The sequence below is a fragment of the Oncorhynchus kisutch genome, linkage group LG7 (genome assembly GCF_002021735.2).
Source record: "Oncorhynchus kisutch isolate 150728-3 linkage group LG7, Okis_V2, whole genome shotgun sequence".
In the NCBI taxonomy this organism is placed as follows: Eukaryota; Metazoa; Chordata; class Actinopteri; order Salmoniformes; family Salmonidae; genus Oncorhynchus; species Oncorhynchus kisutch.
Window position 1 is genome coordinate 10,877,600 of NC_034180.2, and position 24,470 is coordinate 10,902,069.

At 42.8% G+C, this 24,470-nt stretch overlaps 1 protein-coding gene across 2 annotated transcripts in view; it reads left to right on the forward strand.

The window, feature by feature from the left end:
• Positions 1 to 24,470, forward strand: part of LOC109894785 (F-box only protein 41) — a 109,695-nt gene that overhangs the window by 17,111 nt on the left and 68,114 nt on the right. For both annotated transcript variants that reach the window (XM_031828490.1, XM_031828489.1), the window contains exons 2-3: positions 13,658 to 14,555; positions 14,984 to 15,213. In XM_031828490.1, the coding sequence (XP_031684350.1) occupies positions 13,962 to 14,555; positions 14,984 to 15,213 (824 nt within the window). In that variant the 5' untranslated portion in view covers positions 13,658 to 13,961. The remainder of the gene's footprint in view (positions 1 to 13,657; positions 14,556 to 14,983; positions 15,214 to 24,470) is intronic.

Genomic DNA, 24,470 nt, shown 5'->3' on the forward strand with positions numbered 1-24,470 from the left:
AATAATTTTGACAATAACATACAGTAATGTCTGATACAGTAAATATCATTGTAGATCGATGCTGCACTGTGCTGCCTTGCACAAGACTGAACACAGTGGAAGCCCCAGGTGCTGTGAAGAGCCATGTGTGTGTGTGTGTGTGTGTGTGTGTGTGTGTGTGTGTGTGTGTGTGTGTGTGTGTGTGTGTGTGTATGAGGAGATCCCCTCTCACAGTCATACAGTAGTTAGGGCTGTGGCGGTCTTGGAATTTTGGTAATTTGCCAGGCCATTGTACATCGTCATCGACAACCGTGTTTACATAGGTTTTTTTAAGAAGCATATCCATTTGAAACTAGCCATTACACTTCGTTATTATCTTGGTATTTTATTATTATTCAGGTTATTACTTACAAATAGTAATCAACAAATTAAGAAATGCCAGTTTGGAGAGGATCATTTTGGTATTGACACAACATTAACGGAGTCAAACTAAAGATATATGCCTACCTTGTCTGTTGGCTTTTCTGCATATAATTGTTTTTAATACAGATCCGATTTGACACAAAACCATTCAAATTAAGTCTGAAGGATTTTCTCTCACTTCTACCAAAATATTCGCCCGACGCTGCTGCGGTCATTCGATGGCATTTTCTTCAACAAGTGGACGCCGTAATGAAATAAATAATGTCATCTAAGCTACTGAGAGGCTTTTTACTAGATTAAATCATCACAGGAGCGTTCGATTCTTATTAAAGACATGGAGTTCAGTCAGGCTACTTTAGGAAACTTTCTGAATGGACATATAGGCCTATAGAGAATCCGCAAACTCACGCACTCACACCCCACTAAAAGCACCAGTCAATCAAAGCCAACAGCGTCGTCAGATACGAGCAAATATTTATATTTTCCTTAAAATGTATTAAACGTAGGCCTCCACCTTTTTTTAGGCTTTCCTGAAATTATGCTATAAGATATTTAACCAGGAAAGTATGAAGGGGACAGCTATGCTATAGTATGAAGTTGACAATCATTCAAATAGAAACAAATACACGCAACATGTCCATAGCCTATTTATCTGCAACGCTGATTACCATTTTCAAGTACTGTGAGGAACTATTCTAATTTGTGAGGTGAAGAAAAAACACTAAGAAGCCCAGTTGGGCACTTTCCCTACATTTGTGAGAAGCAGGCCAGGTACTTCTATGCGTGTTCAGGCGTATGCGCTCCGTCAACATTAACAGGACAAAGAAATCAGGCACATGCTAATTGCTCACATGGAGCGTGTAAATGATATGAAATAAACCTATACTTGTTTCTCACAAGTGTAGCAAGTTGTGAACTCTGCAAATAACATTTCAACTCAGAGAATGCAACGGTAAATTAGCAGAAATAAATGCAACCAAATTACAGGGATTAATGGTAAATTGTATGTTTTACAAACTGTAGTCTACCACCTGGGGATTCATAACAGTGCATTGCGGGCTGACACTGTATACCCTATACTATTCTACTTTGCGGGGATAGGAGGGCAGCACGTATTTTATTTTTATTTTCTTTGCCTAGGGCAGCATATCTGCCTGGTACGGGCCTGATCAGCTTTGATTAGTCTAAAAATGAATTCTGTATCAAACTATACCATGCCAGGTATTGGCCAAACAATTGCTTATAATCATTAGTAAAAACTCCCCCTATTAGATAAAGTTTGTCTACATGAAAATAGAGTTAATACAAAAAAAAGAAAATGAATGTAGCCCTATTTAATAAAAATAAAAATGTTATTTGATTCATGACAATCATGACAATCTCTTCATCCATAATCGTCAATTAAGTCACAGCCCTAACAGTAGTATACCATTCAGCCAGACCTGGGTTCAAATAGTATTTGAAGTGCCAAGTGAGTTTGCACTTTTGGGACTGTTCCATTGATTCAGATGCACAAGGCAAACTCAATGTGCATGGAAAAGGGATAGATATATCACCAACGGAAAAATGTCAACAAAACTGGAGACACCTGTTGAAGCGAAAGTATATGAAATATATCAAATACTCTTTGAACCCCGGTGTGTGTGTATATGACTATTGCATGTACTGTAGGCAGGCAGGTGGGGGATAGTGTAGGCAGTGAGTGGGCTACAGCTTGAGTGTGTTTATGCTTGACTGAGGTAAACGCTGCATTGACAAGATCTCCCTGTGGTGTCATTTAGAGATGAGGCTATCTGATGTGCTGTCTTCTGTCTCCTGTTCTGTTTGGAACTGGATGTGTACACAGTCAGTTATCGACGAGAATGCTTTAGAGGGGCTATTTTTGTCGAGCAAAAGTGTGTGTGAGGATAAACTGTACCAGTGTGTTTGTGTGGGTGTGCGTGCGTGGCACGTGTGCATGTGCGCTACAGCAGTACATCCAAGTGAGTTCATACTGTGAGAGCAGGCCAGTGGGAGGCCAATACATTCCAGTCAAAGGAAGTGACACGTGACTGACAAGCCACTTCACTTCCTTCCCGCCCAATTGGCCAATTACATCTCTCTGGATTGTGTCTTTTATCGTCTCTGACCACGGCCTTCCTGGTTTAATGAGCGGGTATACTCTGGCAGTGCTCTTCCCATTCTTGCTGATTTTCCACTCTTTTTCAAGAAGTGTGCCCTTGGGTGCTCCCTTTCATGGATTTAAAAGCATAGAAAATGGTGTGCATTGGAAGGTGGGAGTTTCCACTATTTTGCTTAAATCCATGCGAGAAAGTGCACACTACCTCAAATTGTATTTTTTCTTCTTTCAAAAACATTTTGATATTGATTTGCGCTTACCTGGCAGCAATGGAACTAATAGAATAGTCCCCAAAATGCAAACCCTGTTCAACTGGCAGTCCAGGCAAGCTTAGATGAACACTCAAAGTATTTGAAAGACGACAACCCCTTTTTGAATTCGGGGACTAGTCTAGGTATCACTGGTGTGTGAGAACACTGAGCTGAGTACGGATGTGTCTGTGCCAGGCTAGTATGTTTACCATCATGCCTACTTGGCATGTTAATAGGCATTATAGACCCTCATGCCTAATCCCCCTCCACTGAATGCCTAAAAGCCTACTCTGCCTAATTCGCTGGGTCTCAGACCTGTAACGCACAGGATCAGTGTCTGGAAGACATGTCTATTGAATAGGGAGTCACGCTGATGGGATTTTTTGTTGTTGTCCAGCTCATCTAAAGCAGCACAAGCTAACATGCTAATCATAACGATAGCAATTTGTTCAAGGGGAAATAAACATGCCATCACGATGAGCTATTTTGCTAGGGTGAGGTTAGAGGTCGGCTGTGCTGCCCACAATATTTTCAGAGTCACGAATCATGAAGATTTGTCAGTGCTGTAATATGTGAGTTAAAGTTTAAAAGCGCTTCAGGGGGTTGTGTGGGGAGAGCTCACCTCTATGGCAGCAGCACACTAATGTGCAAGCAGCTAATGTTGCTCTCTCCTATTAACAGATCCTCATGAGACTTTTTGTATTGTGGCTGAGAATTTCTTTACATGTTTTTAAATATGCATTGAATTGAGGGATGACGGTAGTTTGCAGTGCCATTCATCCAAATGATAACAAGAAAGATGTGGCCAACACAATTAAAGGATTTGAAGTGTTCCAACATCTCTATTATAAGCTAAATAGATTTAGCATCAATTCTTAGGTTTGTTTTTAAAAAATGCACTTGAGCTAAATGTGGTTTTAACAGTGCTCATGTAACCGGTGTGAAATGGCTAGCTAGTTAGCGAGGTGCGCGCTAATAGCGTCTCAATCGGTGGCGTCGCTCGCTCGGAGACCTTGAAGTAGTTGCTCTGCAAGGGCCACCGCTTTTGTGGAGCGATGGGTAACGATGCTTCGTGGGAGGCAGTTGTTGCCCTGGTTCGAGCCCAGGTAGGGACGAGGAGAGGGACGGAAGCAACACTGTTTCACTCCAATGATATGCAGTTTTGACATGAGTCAGGACAGTAATGTTAGGCCACCAGTCAATTCCACAATCAATATGGTCAGGTCTGACTTAGCTGAAACCCCAACCTGTCAGTCTCTCGCTGTTACTCTGTACAAGTACCCACTACCTATACAGTATCTGACCTCAATGTCTCACATGCTGGACCTTTTATACGGACTCAGGAGAGGCGAAGGTCGAGAGCCATGCGTCCTCCGAAACACAACCCAACCAAGCCGCCTGCTTCTTGACACAATGTCAATCCAACCCGGAAGCCGGCCGCACCAATGTGTCGGATGAAACACCGTACACCTGGCGACCGTGTCTGCGTGCACTGCGCCTGGCCTGCCACAGGAGTCGCTAGTGTGCAATGAGACAAGGATATCCATGCCGGCCAAACTATCCCCTAACCCGGACGACACTGGGCAAATTGTGCGCCGCACCATGGGACTCCCGGCTGCGACAGAACTTGGACTCGAACCCAGAATCTCTAGCGACACAGCTAGCACTGCGGTGCAGTGCCTTAGACCACTGCGCCACTCGGGAGGCCACTTTCAGGTTAATTGCCCTGATGAACGGCAGGCTACGGCATTGTGATGTTCACCATAGCGGCCCAGCTGCTCACGCTCTGCGTCCGAACTCTAATTGGCAGATGGCTGGGTGGACTCACTGGACTGTTAAATGCCATTAACATGGACCCTACTGTTGTAGCCTGCTGTTGTCACACTGACTGACAGATATTCAGAGCTAAATTCACTCATTTAAATAGAAAAGGGATCAGATTTGACCTGCTTGGTCAGATTTAAAAAAAATAAAACATTTTGGGGGCTGTGTTCATCAACACTCACTGTCTGGAATAAGCCGGGCCCCAGCTCTGTTTGTTTTGTCCGGCCAAATCCTGTGGTCGTTGTCAACCAGACCTGGCTAGTTTTAGGATGACTTTGACAGGCAGAATCCAGAATCAAAAGGCCTGCAAGGGAAGGGAAGGGCAGATAGAAGAAGAAGAAGAAGAAGAAGAAGAAGAAGAAGAAGAACAACCGGGTAGAGTGAGGCGACCACAACGTGAGCAGAATTGTGAGGCTTTGACCGTGGCGCCAGTGGTAAGGCGGGTCCACTGTGCCAGACATGCAGCCTGGGTCAACCCTCTAGACTTCGTTGTTAGCGACTTAGCATGGTTGCCCTGAAGATGTAGCGAGCGAGGACGGTGGTAAACAGACTAATAGGCTCTATGTTTACCTCTCCACTCCCCAATGTCTATCCACTCGGAATGCACCATACTAAGGGGGGAGGGAGGGAGCAAGAGATGGTGAGGGAGTGATAGAGCAAGAGAACATGAGGGGCAGGGGAAGGGGGGAGAGAAACTTTTTTCCCCCCGTTTTTTTCAATTTTTTAAAACATTTTAATGTTTTTCATTTGTTTTTTTTCTTTTCTTTTTTCTCCCTCTGCTCTCCACTGTCTGTTATAACGGGCAGTGTCCATCTGGTCTGTGTGTCTCTGGGGTCACTTAGCTGTTATAAAACCATTATCCATTGACGTTGATATGTATAGGAATAATTGAATTAGCCTTGTAGGCTATTAGTTGAATGGAGATGTATTGGATAAGGCTTGTCTAGTGAAACAGCTTTAACCAAGTCATATTCTGATCGTTCTAATCTATAATTGGGGATGATAGGATCGAAAGATGTCTATCGTTCTATATTTTATTGCTAACCAAATAGTAATAATTCAACTGATAAGACAATGCATTGAAGGGGAAGAGAAGGGCTTTCAGCAGCAATTTACATCCTCGGCAGTGTCTCGACCTTGTCACTGAAATGTCAGATGTTTCTAAAAATGAGCTCAGCCTGTCAGTTGTCCCCTCTAAAACTATGTTTGTCCTAAATGGCACCCTATTCGCTCTATAGTGCACTACTTTTGACCAGGACCTATAGGGTGCCATTTGGGACACAGAGCTGTGCTGCCTGTTCTTGTTTCCAGCATTGACTCTGCAGCACACTGCATCAACAAACATCATACTCAAACAAGCACCCTTTGAATGGTCCGCTGGTCAATCTCTAAGGCATTCTTAGTCGATCACCAAACATTTATGTAAAAAAACAAAACAAAGCCTCGCATTCCTATTTAAAAACAAATTGTTTCATGTTTTTGCGGTGGATGCAGTTGATTCCGCAGCCCTGGCACCAGAACGGCAAAGTGTTCCCATGTTGAACCATTTTATGTTTCTGAAGGTAGAACTCCGCCTACCCGGCATGACCAGAGAGCAAATCGAGTGCACCTATAGGCCTACAGCTGGCCAATCGGATAGCTCAGATCACCGAATCTGCAGTTTCCTTGAGCCATAGACTGTAAAAAGAAACCTCGAACGCAAAGTAAAATGGATACTGTGAGATTACAAAACTTTTAAAACCATGACGGGAGAGACTCGAGGAATACAGTGAAGAGCTGCTGTTTGAGTAAGTTCATGTTGAAGTTGTTATTCAGCACTGTCAACACATTTATAAAACCATAAAATGCACATTCTCCCTAATACCACTCACAGTACAACCAGCTGCAATGAATGAGCAGGGTTCTGATAAGCTTGCATTATTATTGTTATTATTATTATTATTATTATTATTATTATTATTATTATTATTATTATTATTATTATTATAGGCTTGTCTTTTTTTATATTGAGGAGTATTTCACTTTCTCTGGTCATAAGAGTAACAACATGAATTGGTGCACGAGGCAGAAATAATGCAGTGCGACTTGAGTTTCGCCGTCAGCTGGAAGACTGTGTCCCCTTTCTCTCAGCAGAGGGAGGGAGAGAGGAGGAAGGGTGAGATGCTGCCTCACCGCTACTCCCCTCCCTGCCCTCAGACTGACCAACCGATGCTATTACCAGTGTCCAATCCCTACAATTAAAATGGAAAGAGAAGAACAACAATGGCAGGGCAAGTCAAACATAGCCAATATGCAGTTGGTTAATGTTGCATAGGCTTACGTTTTTGTCCTGTGAAAAAATCTAATAATCTGTGCTGTAGATCTCAGCTTGAATTTCTACTCAAAGCGATCTTGACTCAAAGGTTGGTGACCACCGCTTTAGCTACATCAAATCAATTTTACCACAATGATTCAGTAGATCAGGGGTCTCCAACAGGTCGATCGCAAGCTACCAGTAGCTCGTAGGCCACCTATGAGTAGCTCGCTAAACATTTCCCAAAGTACATGCAATTTTCACGTGTTCCATCTTAAACGGTCATAAACAGCTCTCACAAGTATCAGACACTGCAAGCTCCCACCTATCTAGTCAACGCAACATTTGACATTATCCCACCCCAGGTTAGCCACTATTGGCTTAAAAATCCAAACCTAACACTATCTGCCAATGAATTTCCAGCAATATTGCCCATTTTTGTCTGTGTGGTGCGGGTGTTTGTCTATCACTCTATGTGTAGCCAGTAGTGATGAGTCGTTTGTTCACAAACTGCTCTTTTTGAACGGCTCTTTTTGGCGAACGTCCAAATCCCATATGTGAAAGATGTTCATTTGACTCTCTGATTTGCGTACTTTTACTATTGTGATTTGAGCTCCAGACATCTCATCTGCAGATAAATGATAAAAACATTATCCGAAGATTGTTTCTGCACTGAGGAATTACCATCTAGTGAGAAGAGAACCTCATTGTTTTAGGGTTTAAATTAGAGATTGACCATTTTTTCATGGTTTTAGTTCACTTTCTAAGCATCACTGAACCAAGAGCCGTTTGAGAGCCAAATGATCCTGCTCACAGAAAAGACTCGTAATGCCCATCACTAGCGGTCGATGTGATGACTGTCTTGTGTGTTGACAGAAATACTTTTCTCAAAACCTTCTCAATTATGGGCAGAAAGATGAATTCAACTATATTTCATCGAATCAGATGGCATATTCTTTACAAAACCATTTGATGTTGCCAATTATTTTAATGATTACTTCATTGGCAAAGTGGGCAAACTTAGGCAGGAAATGCCAACAACGAACAGTGAGAAATTGTATTCAGGCATAAAAAAAACCTAATAATGAAAGAAAAGCAGTACAAGTTTGGATTTTGTGAAGTTAGTGTGGGAGATGTGGGGAAATTATTGTTAACGATCAATAATGACAAACCTCCTGGCATTGACCACTTAGATGGAAAGCTACTGAGGAGTGGCTATAGAGTCCGCCACCATCCTATCTGTCATATCTTTAATCTGAGCCAAGAGGAAATTCTTTGTCCTCAGGCCTGGAGGGAAGCCAAAGTAATTCCGCTACCCAAGAGTGGTAAAGCGGCCTTTAATGGTTTTAACAGCAGACCTATAAACTTGCTGCCAGCTCTTAGCAAACTGTTGGGGAAAAAATGTGTTTGACCAAATACAATGCTATTTCTCTGTAAACAAATTAACAACAGATGTTCAGCATGCTTAGAGAGAAGGGCAGTCAACATTTTATTTTATTTATTTTATTTTACCTTTATTTAACCAGGTAGGCAAGTTGAGAACAAGTTCTCATTTACAATTGCGACCTGGCCAAGATAAAGCAAAGCAGTTCGACAGATAAAACGACACAGAGTTACACATGGAGTAAAAACAAACATACAGTCAATAATGCAGTATAAACAAGTCTATATACAATGTGAGCAAATGAGGTGAGAAGGGAGGTAAAGGCAAAAAAAGGCCATGATGGCAAAGTAAATACAATATAGCAAGTAAAATACTGGAATGGTAGTTTTGCAATGGAAGAATGTGCAAAGTAGAAATAAAAAAATAATGGGGTGCAAAGGAGCAAAATAAATAAATAAATAAAAATTAAATACAGTTGGGAAAGAGGTAGTTGTTTGGGCTAAATTTTAGGTGGGCTATGTACAGGTGCAGTAATCTGTGAGCTGCTCTGACAGTTGGTGCTTAAAGCTAGTGAGGGAGATAAGTGTTTCCAGTTTCAGAGATTTTTGTAGTTCGTTCCAGTCATTGGCAGCAGAGAACTGGAAGGAGAGGCGGCCAAAGAAAGAATTGGTCTTGGGGGTGACTAGAGAGATATACCTGCTGGAGCGTGTGCTACAGGTGGGAGATGCTATGGTGACCAGCGAGCTGAGATAAGGGGGGACTTTACCTAGCAGGGTCTTGTAGATGACATGGAGCCAGTGGGTTTGGCGACGAGTATGAAGCGAGGGCCAGCCAACGAGAGCGTACAGGTCGCAATGGTGGGTAGTATATGGGGCTTTGGTGATAAAACGGATTGCACTGTGATAGACTGCATCCAATTTGTTGAGTAGGGTATTGGAGGCTATTTTGTAAATGACATCGCCAAAGTCGAGGATTGGTAGGATGGTCAGTTTTACAAGGGTATGTTTGGCAGCATGAGTGAAGGATGCTTTGTTGCGAAATAGGAAGCCAATTCTAGATTTAACTTTGGATTGGAGATGTTTGATATGGGTCTGGAAGGAGAGTTTACAGTCTAACCAGACACCTAAGTATTTGTAGTTGTCCACGTATTCTAAGTCAGAGCCGTCCAGAGTAGTGATGTTGGACAGGCGGGTAGGTGCAGGTAGCGATCGGTTGAAGAGCATGCATTTAGTTTTACTTGTATTTAAGAGCAATTGGAGGCCACGGAAGGAGAGTTGTATGGCATTGAAGCTTGCCTGGAGGGTTGTTAACACAGTGTCCAAAGAAGGGCCGGAAGTATACAGAATGGTGTCGTCTGCGTAGAGGTGGATCAGGGACTCACCAGCAGCAAGAGCGACCTCATTGATGTATACAGAGAAGAGAGTCGGTCCAAGAATTGAACCCTGTGGCACCCCCATAGAGACTGCCAGAGGTCCGGACAGCAGACCCTCCGACTTGACACACTGAACTCTATCAGAGAAGTAGTTGGTGAACCAGGCGAGGCAATCATTTGAGAAACCAAGGCTGTCGAGTCTGCCGATGAGGATATGGTGATTGACAGAGTCGAAAGCCTTGGCCAGATCAATGAATACGGCTGCACAGTAATGTTTCTTATCGATGGCGGTTAAGATATCGTTTAGGACCTTGAGCGTGGCTGAGGTGCACCCATGACCAGCTCTGAAACCAGATTGCATAGCAGAGAAGGTATGGTGAGATTCGAAATGGTCGGTAATCTGTTTGTTGACTTGGCTTTCGAAGACCTTAGAAAGGCACGGTAGGATAGATATAGGTCTGTAGCAGTTTGGGTCAAGAGTGTCCCCCCCTTTGAAGAGGGGGATGACCGCAGCTGCTTTCCAATCTTTGGGAATCTCAGACGACACGAAAGAGAGGTTGAACAGGCTAGTAATAGGGGTGGCAACAATTTCAGCAGATAATTTTAGAAAGAAAGGGTCCAGATTGTCTAGCCCGGGTGATTTGTAGGGGTCCAGATTTTGCAGCTCTTTCAGAACATCAGCTGAATGGATTTGGGAGAAGGAGAAATGGGGAAGGCTTGGGCGAGTTGCTGTTGGGGGTGCAGTGCTGTTGTCCGGGGTAGGAGTAGCCAGGTGGAAAGCATGGCCAGCCGTAGAAAAATGCTTATTGAAATTCTCAATTATGGTGGATTTATCAGTGGTGACAGTGTTTCCTATCTTCAGTGCAGTGGGCAGCTGGGAGGAGGTGTTCTTATTCTCCATGGACTTTACAGTGTCCCAGAACTTTTTTGAGTTAGTGTTGCAGGAAGCAAATTTCTGCTTGAAAAAGCTAGCCTTGGCTTTTCTAACTGCCTGTGTATAATGATTTCTAGCTTCCCTGAACAGCTGCATATCACGGGGGCTGTTCGATGCTAATGCAGAACGCCATAGGATGTTTTTGTGTTGGTTAAGGGCAGTCAGGTCTGGGGAGAACCAAGGGCTATATCTGTTCCTGGTTCTAAATTTCTTGAATGGGGCATGTTTATTTAAGATGGTTAGGAAGGCATTTTTAAAAAATATCCAGGCATCCTCTACTGACGGGATGAGATCAATATCCTTCCAGGATACCCCGGCCAGGTCGATTAGAAAGGCCTGCTCGCAGAAGTGTTTCAGGGAGCGTTTTACAGTGATGAGTGGAGGTCGTTTGACCGCTGACCCATTACGGATGCAGGCAATGAGGCAGTGATCGCTGAGATCTTGGTTGAAGACAGCAGAGGTGTATTTAGAGGGGAAGTTGGTTAGGATGATATCTATGAGGGTGCCCGTGTTTAAGGTTTTGGGGAGGTACCTGGTAGGTTCATTGATTATTTGTGTGAGATTGAGGGCATCAAGTTTAGATTGTAGGATGGCTGGGGTGTTAAGCATGTTCCAGTTTAGGTCGCCTAGCAGCACGAACTCTGAAGATAGATGGGGGGCAATCAGTTCACATATGGTGTCCAGAGCACAGCTGGGGGCAGAGGGTGGTCTATAGCAGGCGGCAACGGTGAGAGACTTGTTTTTAGAGAGGTGGATTTTTAAAAGTAGAAGTTCAAATTGTTTGGGTACAGACCTGGATAGTAGGACAGAACTCTGCAGGCTATCTTTGCAGTAGATTGCAACACCGCCCCCTTTGGCAGTTCTATCTTGTCTGAAAATGTTGTAGTTTGGAATTAAAACTTCAGAATTTTTGGTGGTCTTCCTAAGCCAGGATTCAGACACAGCTAGAACATCCGGGTTGGCAGAGTGTGCTAAAGCAGTGAATAGAACAAACTTAGGGAGGAGGCTTCTAATGTTAACATGCATGAAACCAAGGCTATTACGGTTACAGAAGTCGTCAAAAGAGAGCGCCTGGGGAATAGGAGTGGAGCTAGGCACTGCAGGGCCTGGATTCACCTCTACATCGCCAGAGGAACATAGGAGGAGTAGAATAAGGGTACGGCTAAAAGCTATGAGAATTGGTCGTCTAGAACGTCTGGAACATAGAGTAAAAGGAGGTTTCTGGGGGCGATAAAATAGCATCAAGGTATAATGTACAGACAAATGTATGGCAGGATGTGAATACAGTGGAGGTAAACCTAGGTATTGAGTGATGAAGAGAGAGATATTGTCTCTAGAAACATCGTTGAAACCAGGAGATGTCATTGCATGTGTGGGTGGTGGAACTAATAGGTTGGATAAGGTATAGTGAGCAGGACTAGAGGCTCTACAGTGAAATAAGCCAATAAACACTAACCAGAACAGAAATGGACAAGACATATTGACATTAAGGATAGGCATGCTTAGTCGAGTGATCAAAAGGGTCCGGTGAGTGGAGAGGTTGGTTGGTGATTTAGACAGCTAGCCAGGGCATCGGTAGCAAGCTAGCATAGGATGGAGGTCTGTTAGCCACCCCTTACGTTCCGTCAGTAGATTAGTGGGGTTCCGTGTGGTAGAGGGGATTAATCCAAATCACACAACAACAACAAAAATAAAAACAATAGATATAGTTATAGAGGCCCAAGAAGAAAATATAATAATAATAATTAAAAAAATAATTTAAAAAAAATAATAATAAAAAAAAAACTTGTACTGCACTGACACAAATGACATGATTGGTTGAAAGAAATCGCTAATAAGAGGATTGTGGGAGCTGTACTATTAGATTTCAGTGCAGCCTTTGATATTATTGACCTGTTGTTGAAAAAACATACACTACCGTTCAAAAGTTTGGGGTCACTTAGAAATATACTTGTTTTTGAAAGATAAGCAAAAAAAATGTGTCCATTAAAATACCATCAAATTGATCAGAAATACAGTGTAGACATTGTTAATGTTGTAAATGACTATTGTAGCTGGAAACGGCAGATTTTTAATGGAATATCTACATCGGGGTACAGAGGCCCATTATCAGCAACCATCACTCCTGTGTTCCAATGGCATGTTGTGTTAGCTAATCCAAGTTGATCATTTTAAAAGGCTAATTGATCATTAGAAAACCCTTGTGCAATTATGTTAGCACAGCTGAAAACTGTTATGATTTAAAGAAGCAATAAAACGGGCCATCTTTAGACTAGTTAAGTATCTGGAGCATCAGCATTTGTGGGTTCGATTACAGGCTCAAAATGGCTAGAAGCAAAGCACTTCTGAAACTCGTCAGTCTATTCTTGTTCTGAGAGATCAAGGCTATTCCATGCAAGAAATTGCCAAGAAACTGAAGATCTCGTACAACGCTGTGTACTACTCCCTACACAGAACAGCGCAAACTGTCTCTAATCAGAATAGAAAGAGTGGGAGGCCCCGGTGCACAATGGAGCAAGAGGACAAGTACATTTGAGTGTTTAGTTTGAGAAACAGACACCTCACAAGTCCTCAACTGGTAGCTTCATTAAATAGTACCCGTAAAACAACAGTCTCAACGTCAACAGTGAGGAAGTGACTCCGGGATGCTGGCCTTCTAGGCAGAGTTGCAAAGAAAAAGCCATATCTCAGACTGGCCGATAAAAAGAAAATATTAAGATGGGCAAAAGAACACAGACACTGGACAGGGGAACTCTGCCTAGAAGGCCAGCATCATGACCCTCCAGGATGACAATGCCACCAGCCATACTGCTCGTTCTGTGTGTGATTTCCTGCAAGACAGGAATGTCAGTGTTCTGCCATGGCTAGCAAAGAGCCCAGATCTCAATCCCATTGAGCACGTCTGGGACCTGCTGTTCCATTTCTGACTTGTCAAAACTATAGTTTGTCAACAAGAAATTTGTGGAGTGGTTTGAAAAACTAGTTTTAATGACTACAACCTAAGTGTATGTAAACTTCTGACTTCACCTGTAAGAATTGCAAATAATGTCCTAAAATCTCTTTCGCTGTTTCTTTCAGGGCCAAAGGTTCATGGTGAGGCAGAAGTAACGGTGACGAGGAACAAATCTACAACCTAAGAAGATTCTGAATCTGCGGATTTGTGTTTGTGTGTGTCAGACTGTCAGTATGTGATGGCGTGAATGGCCTTTGGTCTAATTCTCGCCTCCCTCAGACATCCGTCTTCCTTCTCGCCCTCATTTAACTCTCACCACCACCATTTTGGTACCATGAGAGGACCCGCCCAGTACTCCGTGAGTAGTACGCCCGTGGCGTGTCTGCGCCGCTGTGCCGCGTGAGGGGCCCCCCGCCGGCCTTTCGCGGAATGGCTTCTTTGGACCTGCCCTACCGCTGTCCTCGTTGCGGGGAGCACAAACGCTTCCGGTCGCTGTCCTCCCTCCGCGCCCACCTGGAGTACAGCCATACCTACGAGACGCTCTACGTGCTCTCCAAGTCCAACAGCGTGTGTGACGCCGCTGCACTACTCCCCCTGGTGGCCGACGGAGACCTTCTCCTCGCTCCTTCTGCCCCCGGCGGTAACCGCAGCAACAACAACGACCCCTTCGACGGACTTCAACTCCGGTCTTCCGCCTTCAGGGACTTCAAGGAGCGTCGCTTTCCGTGCCGCGAGCTTCCCTGTCCCGACGACCTCGGCGGTTTGTCCACAACGTCCAACGCCGCGGCTCTCTACATCCCCAATGTAGAGTTCCCCCTGGGGGAGATCTTTGTGAAGAAAGCCATGAGTGCAGCCGGTGACCATCACGGTTCCCACAGCAACCAAAGCACGGCCGTGGCGGTGGCGGCGAATGTGGCGGCGAGCGCAGTGGAGGCGGCCTATGAGGAGGGTCTGGCCAGGCTGAAGGCAAGGGCCTTTGAGCGTCTGGAGCTGGACGAGAGGCTGGAGAAACTCTCAGAGGAGGTAATGGTAATCATCTACGTTTATTTATTTCAGTTTTTCCCTAACCTCTCCTTGAGTACCCCGAGCCATTCCACTTATTCAATGTATAATATATACCAGTACTACCACACCTAATTCACCAAGCCCACTAAGCTCATTAATTGAATCAGGCTTGTTCTAGAATGCTAATATGTGGAATACTAATATGAGAATACTCAATAAGAGGTTTGGGAAACACTGATTTATTTCATTTCTTCCCATCACTACCCTTCTTTGGAAGAGAAAAAAAAAAAAAAAAAAAAAAAAATATATATATATATTGGTATTTTCTCCCCTTTTTTCAGAATATTTTTTTCTTCTGTATTTTACATATGTACCAACAAACTCAAATAAAAAGTACTTCCCATCACCACCACTGGACTGGAACCAAAATCCCTCCTCCATTGCAGGTGGAGCAGAAGATAGCTGCACGTGTGGGCCGGCTGCAGACAGAGCTGGAGAGGAAGAGCGGCGAGCTGGAGCGGGCCAAGCATGAGAGCGAGCGGCTGGGCCAGGAGAAACAGGACCTGGAGGACAAGGCATCGGAGCTCTCCCGCCAGGTGGATGTTTCGGTGGAGATGCTGGCCAACCTCAAGCAGGACCTGGTCAGCAAGGAGGAGGAGCTCACCCACAAACAACAGTGAGTCAGACAATATGGCGGTTTACCTTTACTGTGTAGGCCTTGTGTAGCTGTACTGTTGCTACCAGTAGGATAGGGGTGTGCCAATCTGGCCATACTTGTAATTGTGTCTGTAAATTGGCAGTTGATAGTTGGATCAGATGATACTCGTGATTGTGAAAAACAAAATAGTTTTTATATGCCTAAGTAGATGTTGGCAAAATACCTCATCTCCCTGCAGGTTTATAGACCAAAAAGGCTGGTGTGTGTGTGTGTGTGTGTGTGTGTGTGTTGTAGTGGAAATTTCCTGTATTACCAAATCATGAGAGCAAACCACACACAAGTCAGAGTTATCATAAAGTCCATCTTTAATTATATGAGCTCCATCACAACCCTGTGACTCTCAGATTAATTCAGTGTCTATAAATGAATTCTCTGTGAGTGCCTACACATTGCAACTGAGATCCTTTATAGCAAAGACACACATAGCCAGACAGCATTGGCTATAAATTATCGTTCAGCTTTGTCTCCTAAACTATGTTCTTATCTCCCTCTTGGTACCATTCAGGACCAAAAACTAGCATATATCAAATACACCCTCCTGGACAAGATCACAGAGACACAGTGACTGGCACACAGACATTGTGGAGCCAAGAGATAATTGGTTCCCCCTCAATCATCCCTTCACATGGTTTAAAAAATATGTTTACATATGAAGACAAGCTTGACCTTTCCCCTCTCTGCGGCCCAAGTAATTGAACCCAGAGGACAGAGAAAGGATAACTGCAAATGGCCACCACTATAGTACAACAAGATACATTCTAAATGAGAAGGAACTCACAAGCATATAATGACAATAAAACATCTTATCTATGTTACCCAACTATTCTGATTAATCCCCAACAGTGTGTGTGTGTGTGTGTCCCTCAACTTACAGCAGGCCGGGCAGAAAAGTTTGCTGTTACTCAGTCAGAATGTGCATGGGCGGTTCATATTTTCTCCCTACCCTCGGCCTGCTTGTTAGATATTATGCTTGCTAGCTGGCAAACATCCTCACCATTTGATTTATCATAGTAGTAGGCGAACAGGAGGCAGCAGCGATCTAAACGATCAGACCGAAAACACCATGCAAGTGAAGCGTGTGGACAGAGAAATACAAGCTTGACTCTTTTGAATCAGTGCAGCAGGATCAACGTACAGCCGCCTTTCTGTTTACAGACAGGATAACTAGCCAGTTGAGTTATTTTAGACCACGTAGCACCGTGCACTTGATTGAAAGTTGCGCGCTGCCACCCAGATAATTTTTTTTAAATAAAGAAAATACTTTGATCATAGGAAAATTACCCACAAACAGTGAGTCTGATGATAGAGGCCTACTCTAAACCTTTCATGTATATACCTACAGTAGCTCTTTACTGTTGCAAGTGAGTCAGACCACATACTGTACAGGTTTAGCTTTACGGTATATTCTTAGTGGCTGTGATATCCACGTGTGAGTTTGTGTTTATCTGGACTCTTGTGGATAAGTGAACCAATATACAGAAGCTGTTGCTAGTGCCACATAGGTTTGGACCCTGGTTTTCCTGCCAAACAGTCAGGAGGCATCGCATTGTTTGACTTTAATTTTGTGATGTTTGTGTCCATAACTCCATGTGTGAATGTGTGTTTGCCTGGACCCTTGTGGATAACTCACAGCTGATGATGGCTTCTGGGTGCTTTGGTCTCTCTGCCCATTCACACAGTTGTCCACAGCTGTGTCAGTGTTACTGATGCATGGCTGAACTCTGAGGGTAAACCGAACAGTGACCCCGACATGGATGGTATGACGCTCTCTCTTACCCTCCTTTCTCTTTCCCTCTCCTTCTCTTTCTCTTACCCTCCTCTCTCTCTCTTTCTCTCTCCCTCTCTCTCCCCCCCCCCCCCTCTGGCTCTCTCTGTCTGTCCACACACGCTCTCTCTTACCCTCGCTCTCTCTCTCTCTCTCCCCCCCCTCTGGCTCTCTCTTACCCTCCTCTCTCTCTCTCTCTCTCCCCCCCCCCCCCTCTGGCTCTCTCTGTCCATCCACACACGCTCTCTCTCTTTTGATGGTGTGATTCTCTGTGGACGTCCAGTCCTCCAGATGTGGCCTTGCTGCCGTCTCCATAACTCTGTGCCTGAAGCGTGCCTATTGACTGCTGTCTCCATGTCACTCAGTGCCTCAGCATGCTCATTGGCCAGTCAGGCTGAAGGGTTGCTTGGACAGCAACATCTGGCCAATAGGAGACAATCTGGACCAGTATCACATAGGCTCAAACCACCTGGCCTACTGTGTTCGGGGCAGCTTCAACAAGGCATAGTCATTACACTTAATTCAGTCAGGGGGCGAATGGGGAATACGAGAATAGCTGGCACACTTTATTGTGGTGGTTCAGTTTAGGGTTTGTTTGCGAGTAAGATTTTCTCACTTAGATGGATTACATCCTCACTCATCGGATGTTCTATAATGATTCATAGTTTATAAAACATACGAATGAGCTTGTTAAACTAAGATTTAAAGTGGGCTATTTTTGCAGACACAGATATTGTCTCTTAAGTCGTCAGGAAGCAGATTGTGCAGTCAACCTGTTCTTAATTAGGGTGGAACTATTTATCAAAGTACAGCTGCCTCTACTTTTAAACCTCCCCGGATGTCGTTTTTCATAGCGCCCTTTGTTTTGTTTTTCCCTCATCACTGTATTCTTTACCAAAAGGTTGGCTGTGCTTCTTTTGAAGTTACGTAGATCACATCATTACGCTCTTTTTGTTCACAAGCTTCCGACTTACCTAACTTCACTGTTAAGATTTTAAAATGACAAGTTAACCAAACGTGTGAAGGGGTTTGATAACTCTGGAGCCTCCTTTGGTGTCTACAGAGAGTTAAGTAAGTCAGCCTTCACTTTTCTTGCTACACGTTTGTTAGGTTCTTATTTTTCCCATATTCCAGCCGAATTGGTAGAATGCTTGTGCGCTTCGGTCAGCGTTTCCATGGCTTTATTCAACTCTGGTAGCTCTATATTACAGGGAGAAACTGGTCCGTTTGTCGCCATATCAATAGTTGTTATTCCCTAAACACTCCCGACCGTGTTCAGGGTATTTTAGATTTCTTCACTCCCGTCTATAACACACACATTTTTATTAAGTATTTTCTAAGATGGCACCACACACTTCCCCGGATTATAATTAATTGGTCACTGCACTTAATACTTTGTATTAGAACCGATACCATAGTGTCTGCAAATTTATTACTGGAAAATACAGACAGTACATTTCCAGTACTTCCTCAAATATCACTATTATTGATAACCCACCTCATCTCTCATCGCGCCCTCTCCCCATAGGGCATAAAGCAACCTCTCTCCGTATTGATGCTGCTACTACACGTAAATCAAACAGTGTTCGAATATCCTATCTTTTCTTTTTGTTTTTTTAACTCACCATCTTCTAGAACTCTCGTCTTAAACCAAAACGTCACTGCAACTGGGACTTTTGTCCTTTTTCCAGATCTCGCAGGGGAATATCCTCACTAGGGACCTATTCTATATGGAACCTACCCTTCACTTATATTAGATATAGGAACTAGCCTACCTTGTTCGTTGCCAGCTCTGCTCCACTGATCTGGATTCTATGGTTTGACTATACATCGTGGTGAATCCTGCCGACAACGCCATCTGTTATGTTCTTATTTTTCAGAGTAAATAACTCAAGGACACTAGATAAGCTTTAACCAAGTTTAATTATTCCCAAAGGTTCTGTACAGCTGTAATTCAAACAACCCAATATTTCTCCCATCACAGATATATATATATATATATATATATATATAGTTCTACAGGAAAAGAGTAACAGGATACTAAATCCGTATTACTCCCTTCAGGGGATCTCCTGACCTCAACCACTCCTTCACCTAATCCACAGATATCCATCTGTCGCCCCTATATCAACACATCACTCTCCTCTCCTGCATCAAACATATTCCAAAGCCTTCTGGCTTTTTACAGAGAACCCTTAACCTCTGACACTAAACCCATTCTCTTCCACTCTTCCTATTCAAGGCTTCTTCTTCTCTATCATTTATTTAATATCTCAATGTTCAAAATGTCGAATTCAACAACATGTTTGGAATGATCTCCAAAATACATGTTGAATAGATACTTTAGTGTCCCTAGGGCAGTTCAGGCAGTGAACAGAGGATTCTTATCATGAAGAATGTTTTTTTGTTGATGGTTTTGGGTGTATTTATGTTTCTCCAATATGTGCTGCCTTGTATTTGATTTGTTTTATATTGTATTTGATTGTTGATGTATTTTTATGAAATTGTACATGCAAGGCTCCCTCGTAAGAGACACCGGTCTCAATGGTGACTCCCTGATTTTAAATGAAAAGGATTGGTACTGTAAGTTTAGCTCAGCTAGCATTAGTGATGCATTGGACGGTTAATAGAAGAGGCACATAGAGCATCACTGGCTGCGATCCCCGTACAGGGATCAACATCAGGGGATTTATTTTTGCTGGGAGTATTGACCGCAGTGAACTGATTTGAAGACAACGAGCAATTACTTCCTTGCGCACCAATCATTTTAGGGAAGCTTCATTGATTGACTGTATTTCTGCCCAATGACCACTGATCTTCTTGAAATCTTGCTGGGTAGATAGCCAATGAGCTGAGGTAAACGCCAGTATGTAATGGTTTTGGGTTGGACCACCATTCCTTGTTTGCGTAACGAACTCCATTCTCGCCTTGACTATCAGAGGAGTTGCTGTGACGCTTGTTACGCACAGCAGTATTTTAGAAAGTTGTATTTTAAACAATTTCATTGAAGACATCATGGCGAAGTCCAAGCGAAGTCTAAGTATACAGATATAGAAGAGATTGATCGGGAAAGTGAGACAGATTTTTTTTGTTTGAGGAATCTTTGAGTGTTATGATTCAAACAGGAGCTGAGGAGCTGTTTCTGCAAGGACAGGACGTACTTCTGGACGGGTAAGTGCTAATGCCGTTTTATGAAATATAAATATATATATATTTTGCAATGAAATGTGTGTGTATGTATGTATGTATGTATGTATGTATGTGTGTGTGTGTGTATGTGTACATACACACATACATACATACACACATACATACATACATACATACATACATACATACATACATACATACATACATACATACATACATACATACATACATACATACAAACAAACAAACAAACAAACAAACAAACAAACAAACACACATTTCATTGCAAAATATATATATATATAATTTTTTTTTTATTCAAATGGAATGGAGTAGAACAGCAAACACACACATGGCCACTGCGCCTGCTGCACCTCTCCATTTCCATATGAAATAGCCATTGGGTGCTGTTCGGGGAGGGCAAGCCCACAACAATGGCCGGAGTTGAATGGAACAGCACTTCACCTTAATGACTGTTCCCTCTGCTCTATACAATACGTATCTGTTTATTTTATGTGATGATAAAAGGCTCATACAATACAAATATATTTTTTAAATGTTTTCTTTCACAGTGATAGCGACTCCGACTGGGGACCCCCGGTGCCAAGCTGCCCGCTCTACCTGTGCCCCAAGTGGTGTTCATATGCCACAGTTCATTACTGCAGGCATGACTGTGCCTCAGGGCCAAAAGGGCACAGCATGGAGGCGTCATTGTGTTCTGTGTCGCACCTGCATCACTTGTACAGTTTGCCTCTGCTTTACATCAGAAAGAGACTGCTATGGGACATGGCACAGGCAGCAAAATACTGTGTAGAGGACTTCCAAGGGTTCTACTGTTTTTTTTATTTTTATTTTTCTAATATTTTTGTAAACATTTGTATATATTTTTTTGTGTGTTAGAATTGCTTTTTGATATGTGGTATATAGTTATTTGCACTGTTCCTGAAGTCATCAGTCTGAAACTTTGCACACCTACAGTTGCCCTCTTGTGTTATCCATCAAAATTATCTCCAGCATCCTATCTGACTGTGTGGCTATTCTAGTACATGTGAAAGATGATGCTACAACAATAAAAAACAGAAAACCTATGTTCTTTCTCTTTTCTTCCACCAGATCTACTGTGTTATATTCTCCTACATTCAATTAACATTTCTACACACTTCAGAATGTTTCCATTCAAATGATACCAATAATATGCATATCCTTGCTTCTGGGGCTGAGCTACAGGCAGTTAGATTAGGTTATGTCTTCAGGCGGAAATTGAGAACAAGGGATGCAGCCATAAGAGGTTAAAGCAACCCCTTCCTCTTTCTGTCTGTCCTTATCCTACCACTCCCTCCCTCCTCTGACTCAGCAGTTAGTCTGCTTATCAGTGTAGGATGTTAAAGCAACCCATTCCTCTTTCTGTCTGTCCTTACCACTTCCTCCTCTGACCCAGCAGTTAGTCTGCTTATCAGTGTAGGATGTTAAAGCAACCCCTTCCTCTTTCTGTCTGTCCTTATCCTTATCACTTCCTCCTCTGACTCAGCAGTTAGTCTGCTTATCAGGGCTAGATAATATGTTGGCTGTCTGCGGACAGACGAATAGATAGATACTGTCCAGAGCAAGGCCTGGGATGTCATCATGGCCATTGCCATAGCACCAGACATACCAATAAGCACATGCACACAGTGTGCACACAGCTTTAATGTGGGGACCAAACAATTGATTCCCATTCAAAATCCTATTTTCCCGAAACCTAACCCCGAAGCCTAAAATAGCCTTTTTCCTTTTGGGGACTGGCGACATGTCTCCACTTGTCCGAATTTTCCTTATTTTACTATCCTTGTGAGGGCTTCTGGTCCATTTGGGATGCATCCATTGGCTCTCCTTGCTTGGAAGAAAAGCAGGCAACTCAACAGTGAGGTCTTTCTGACTGAAATGTAGGCTAGCTGCAGAGATGGAAAAAGCGTATCACAGACTGAATGTTCAGAGTAAGCCGCAAAGATGACTCAGCAGTGTGGTTGACCACGGCTAAAAGATGGCCGCTGCTTCTTCTCAGCGTGATGGGAGGTGTACAAGTTGTCGTATTAAATTATAATTTTAGTGTATTGGAAATGTTGCTTTTGCATGTGGTTTCCACAAAATATATGGGCCTAATATAAGTGTTGTTATTAGATCTCCTTGTCAAGGGAAGGTATCATTTTCTAGCAACCACGAATGCTATGGTTATATTCAATCAAACCTCAACCATTATAGAATCGGCAAGCAGAGCAACAACCTCTTTATTTCCTCAACACAGTCAGCCACTATAGGCCTAAAATAGGGTATTTTAGACTCATTTGCGATAACATAAATAATTTCAGGGTTACGCAACTACAGTTTTGCCTCAGGACAAAAATGGAATGTGATATGTAGTTAAGCTAAGCCATCCCAGTAATTTCAATGTTTCATCACGGTTCTAATAGTGTGTGTGTGTGCGTGCGCTAATAGACTCACAGATCGGAATTGAAAACCTAGGCATTTTTTTTCTCTTAAGATGCTCCCTGCCATAATTACTATTTACTTATTCATTTTTATATATATATATATATATATATATATATTAGGCCCATATATATATATATACATACATATATTAGGCATATATATATTAGGCCCATATATATATATATACATACATATGCGCTTCACAACTCATTAAGCTAACTCATGGTGCCAGGAAATCAGGAAGAGGGATGTTCTTTTTATAACCCACTATGATCTTATCAAGTAAAGGCAGAAGATTGCCCAAGTCATTTGCATTGTAATGCCAGCGCTGGGCTTTGATTGGGTAAATGAAAGTAGTCCAATAATAGCCTGGGCCTTGTCAGTGTGAGCTGTGATGATTGGCTGTTCATGCAGTGTTTACACAGTTGATTGGATGGGAGAGTCATTAAACTCTTTTTGCTGTGATTTGACATGAAGGTCAAAAGACATGAGAGGGAAGCCACGGGGGGGTTTGTTGTAGTCGTAGATCGCAGGGCAACTAGGGGCTTATTCAGACTGAAGAGCGTTGAAACAATGTCATTTCAAATGACATTACATGTACATAAACCTTTCTATTTACCTTAGCAATGGAATGTCCCATGCTGAGAGAGGGGATCGGGGACATAGTGACCTGATGTTCCAGCTCTACGGGTTAAATGTTTCATGAATATCATCATAGCCTTTAGCCAGTAAACATGCAAACACTCATGAATTTGAGCTGCAAGACAACAGCCAGTGGTAGAGCTACTGCTCTACAACATTTGCTTCATGAAAAAACTTGAGCATGGCAAAAGTGTACTTTTACCCTTCTCAGAGGAATGTTAAAGTACAGTAACGTTATCATACGATGTCACTCATATTACACAGAGCTAGCAAGCTAAACCAAAATGTCTGCTTCCTCCTCATACACTACTACCACTACTACTACTACTATTACCACTACTACTACTACTACTACTACTATTACCACTACTACTACAACTACTACTACCACTACTACTACTACTACTACTACTACTACCACTAACACTACTACTTCTACCACTACTACTACTACTACTACTACTACTACCACTAACACTACTACTTCTACCACTACCACTACTACTACTACTACTACTACTATTACCACTACTACTACAACTACTACTACCACTACTACTACTACTACTACTACCACTAACACTACTACTTCTACCACTACAACTACTACTACTACTACTACTACTACTACTACTACTACTATTACCACTACTACTACAACTACTACTACCACTACTACTACTACTACTACTACCACTAACACTACTACTTCTACCACTACCACTACTACTACTACTACTACTACTACCACTACTACTACTACTACTACTACTACTACTACTACCACTACTACTGATAGAACACTGAGCCAGATATTTCACCGGCTGTATAAATGGTGGTGAGAGGAAGCCCAGTGGGAGCAAATTTGATTTGTCACATGTACCGAATAGAATCTTACAGTGACATGCTTACTTACAAGTCCTTAAACAACAATGCAATTTTAAGAAAAAGTAAGAAATTAAAGTAAGAAATGCTTAAAGAGCAGCAGTAAAATAACAATAGCGAGGCAATTTACAGGGGGTAACTAACGGTGACAGAGTCAATTTTCGGGGACACTGGTTAATTGAGGTAATATGTACATGTAGGTAGAGTTATTAAAGTGACTATGCATAGATAATAACAGAGAGTAGCAGCAATGTAGAAGGGGGGGATGCAATGGAAATAGTCTGGGTAGCCATTTGATTAGATG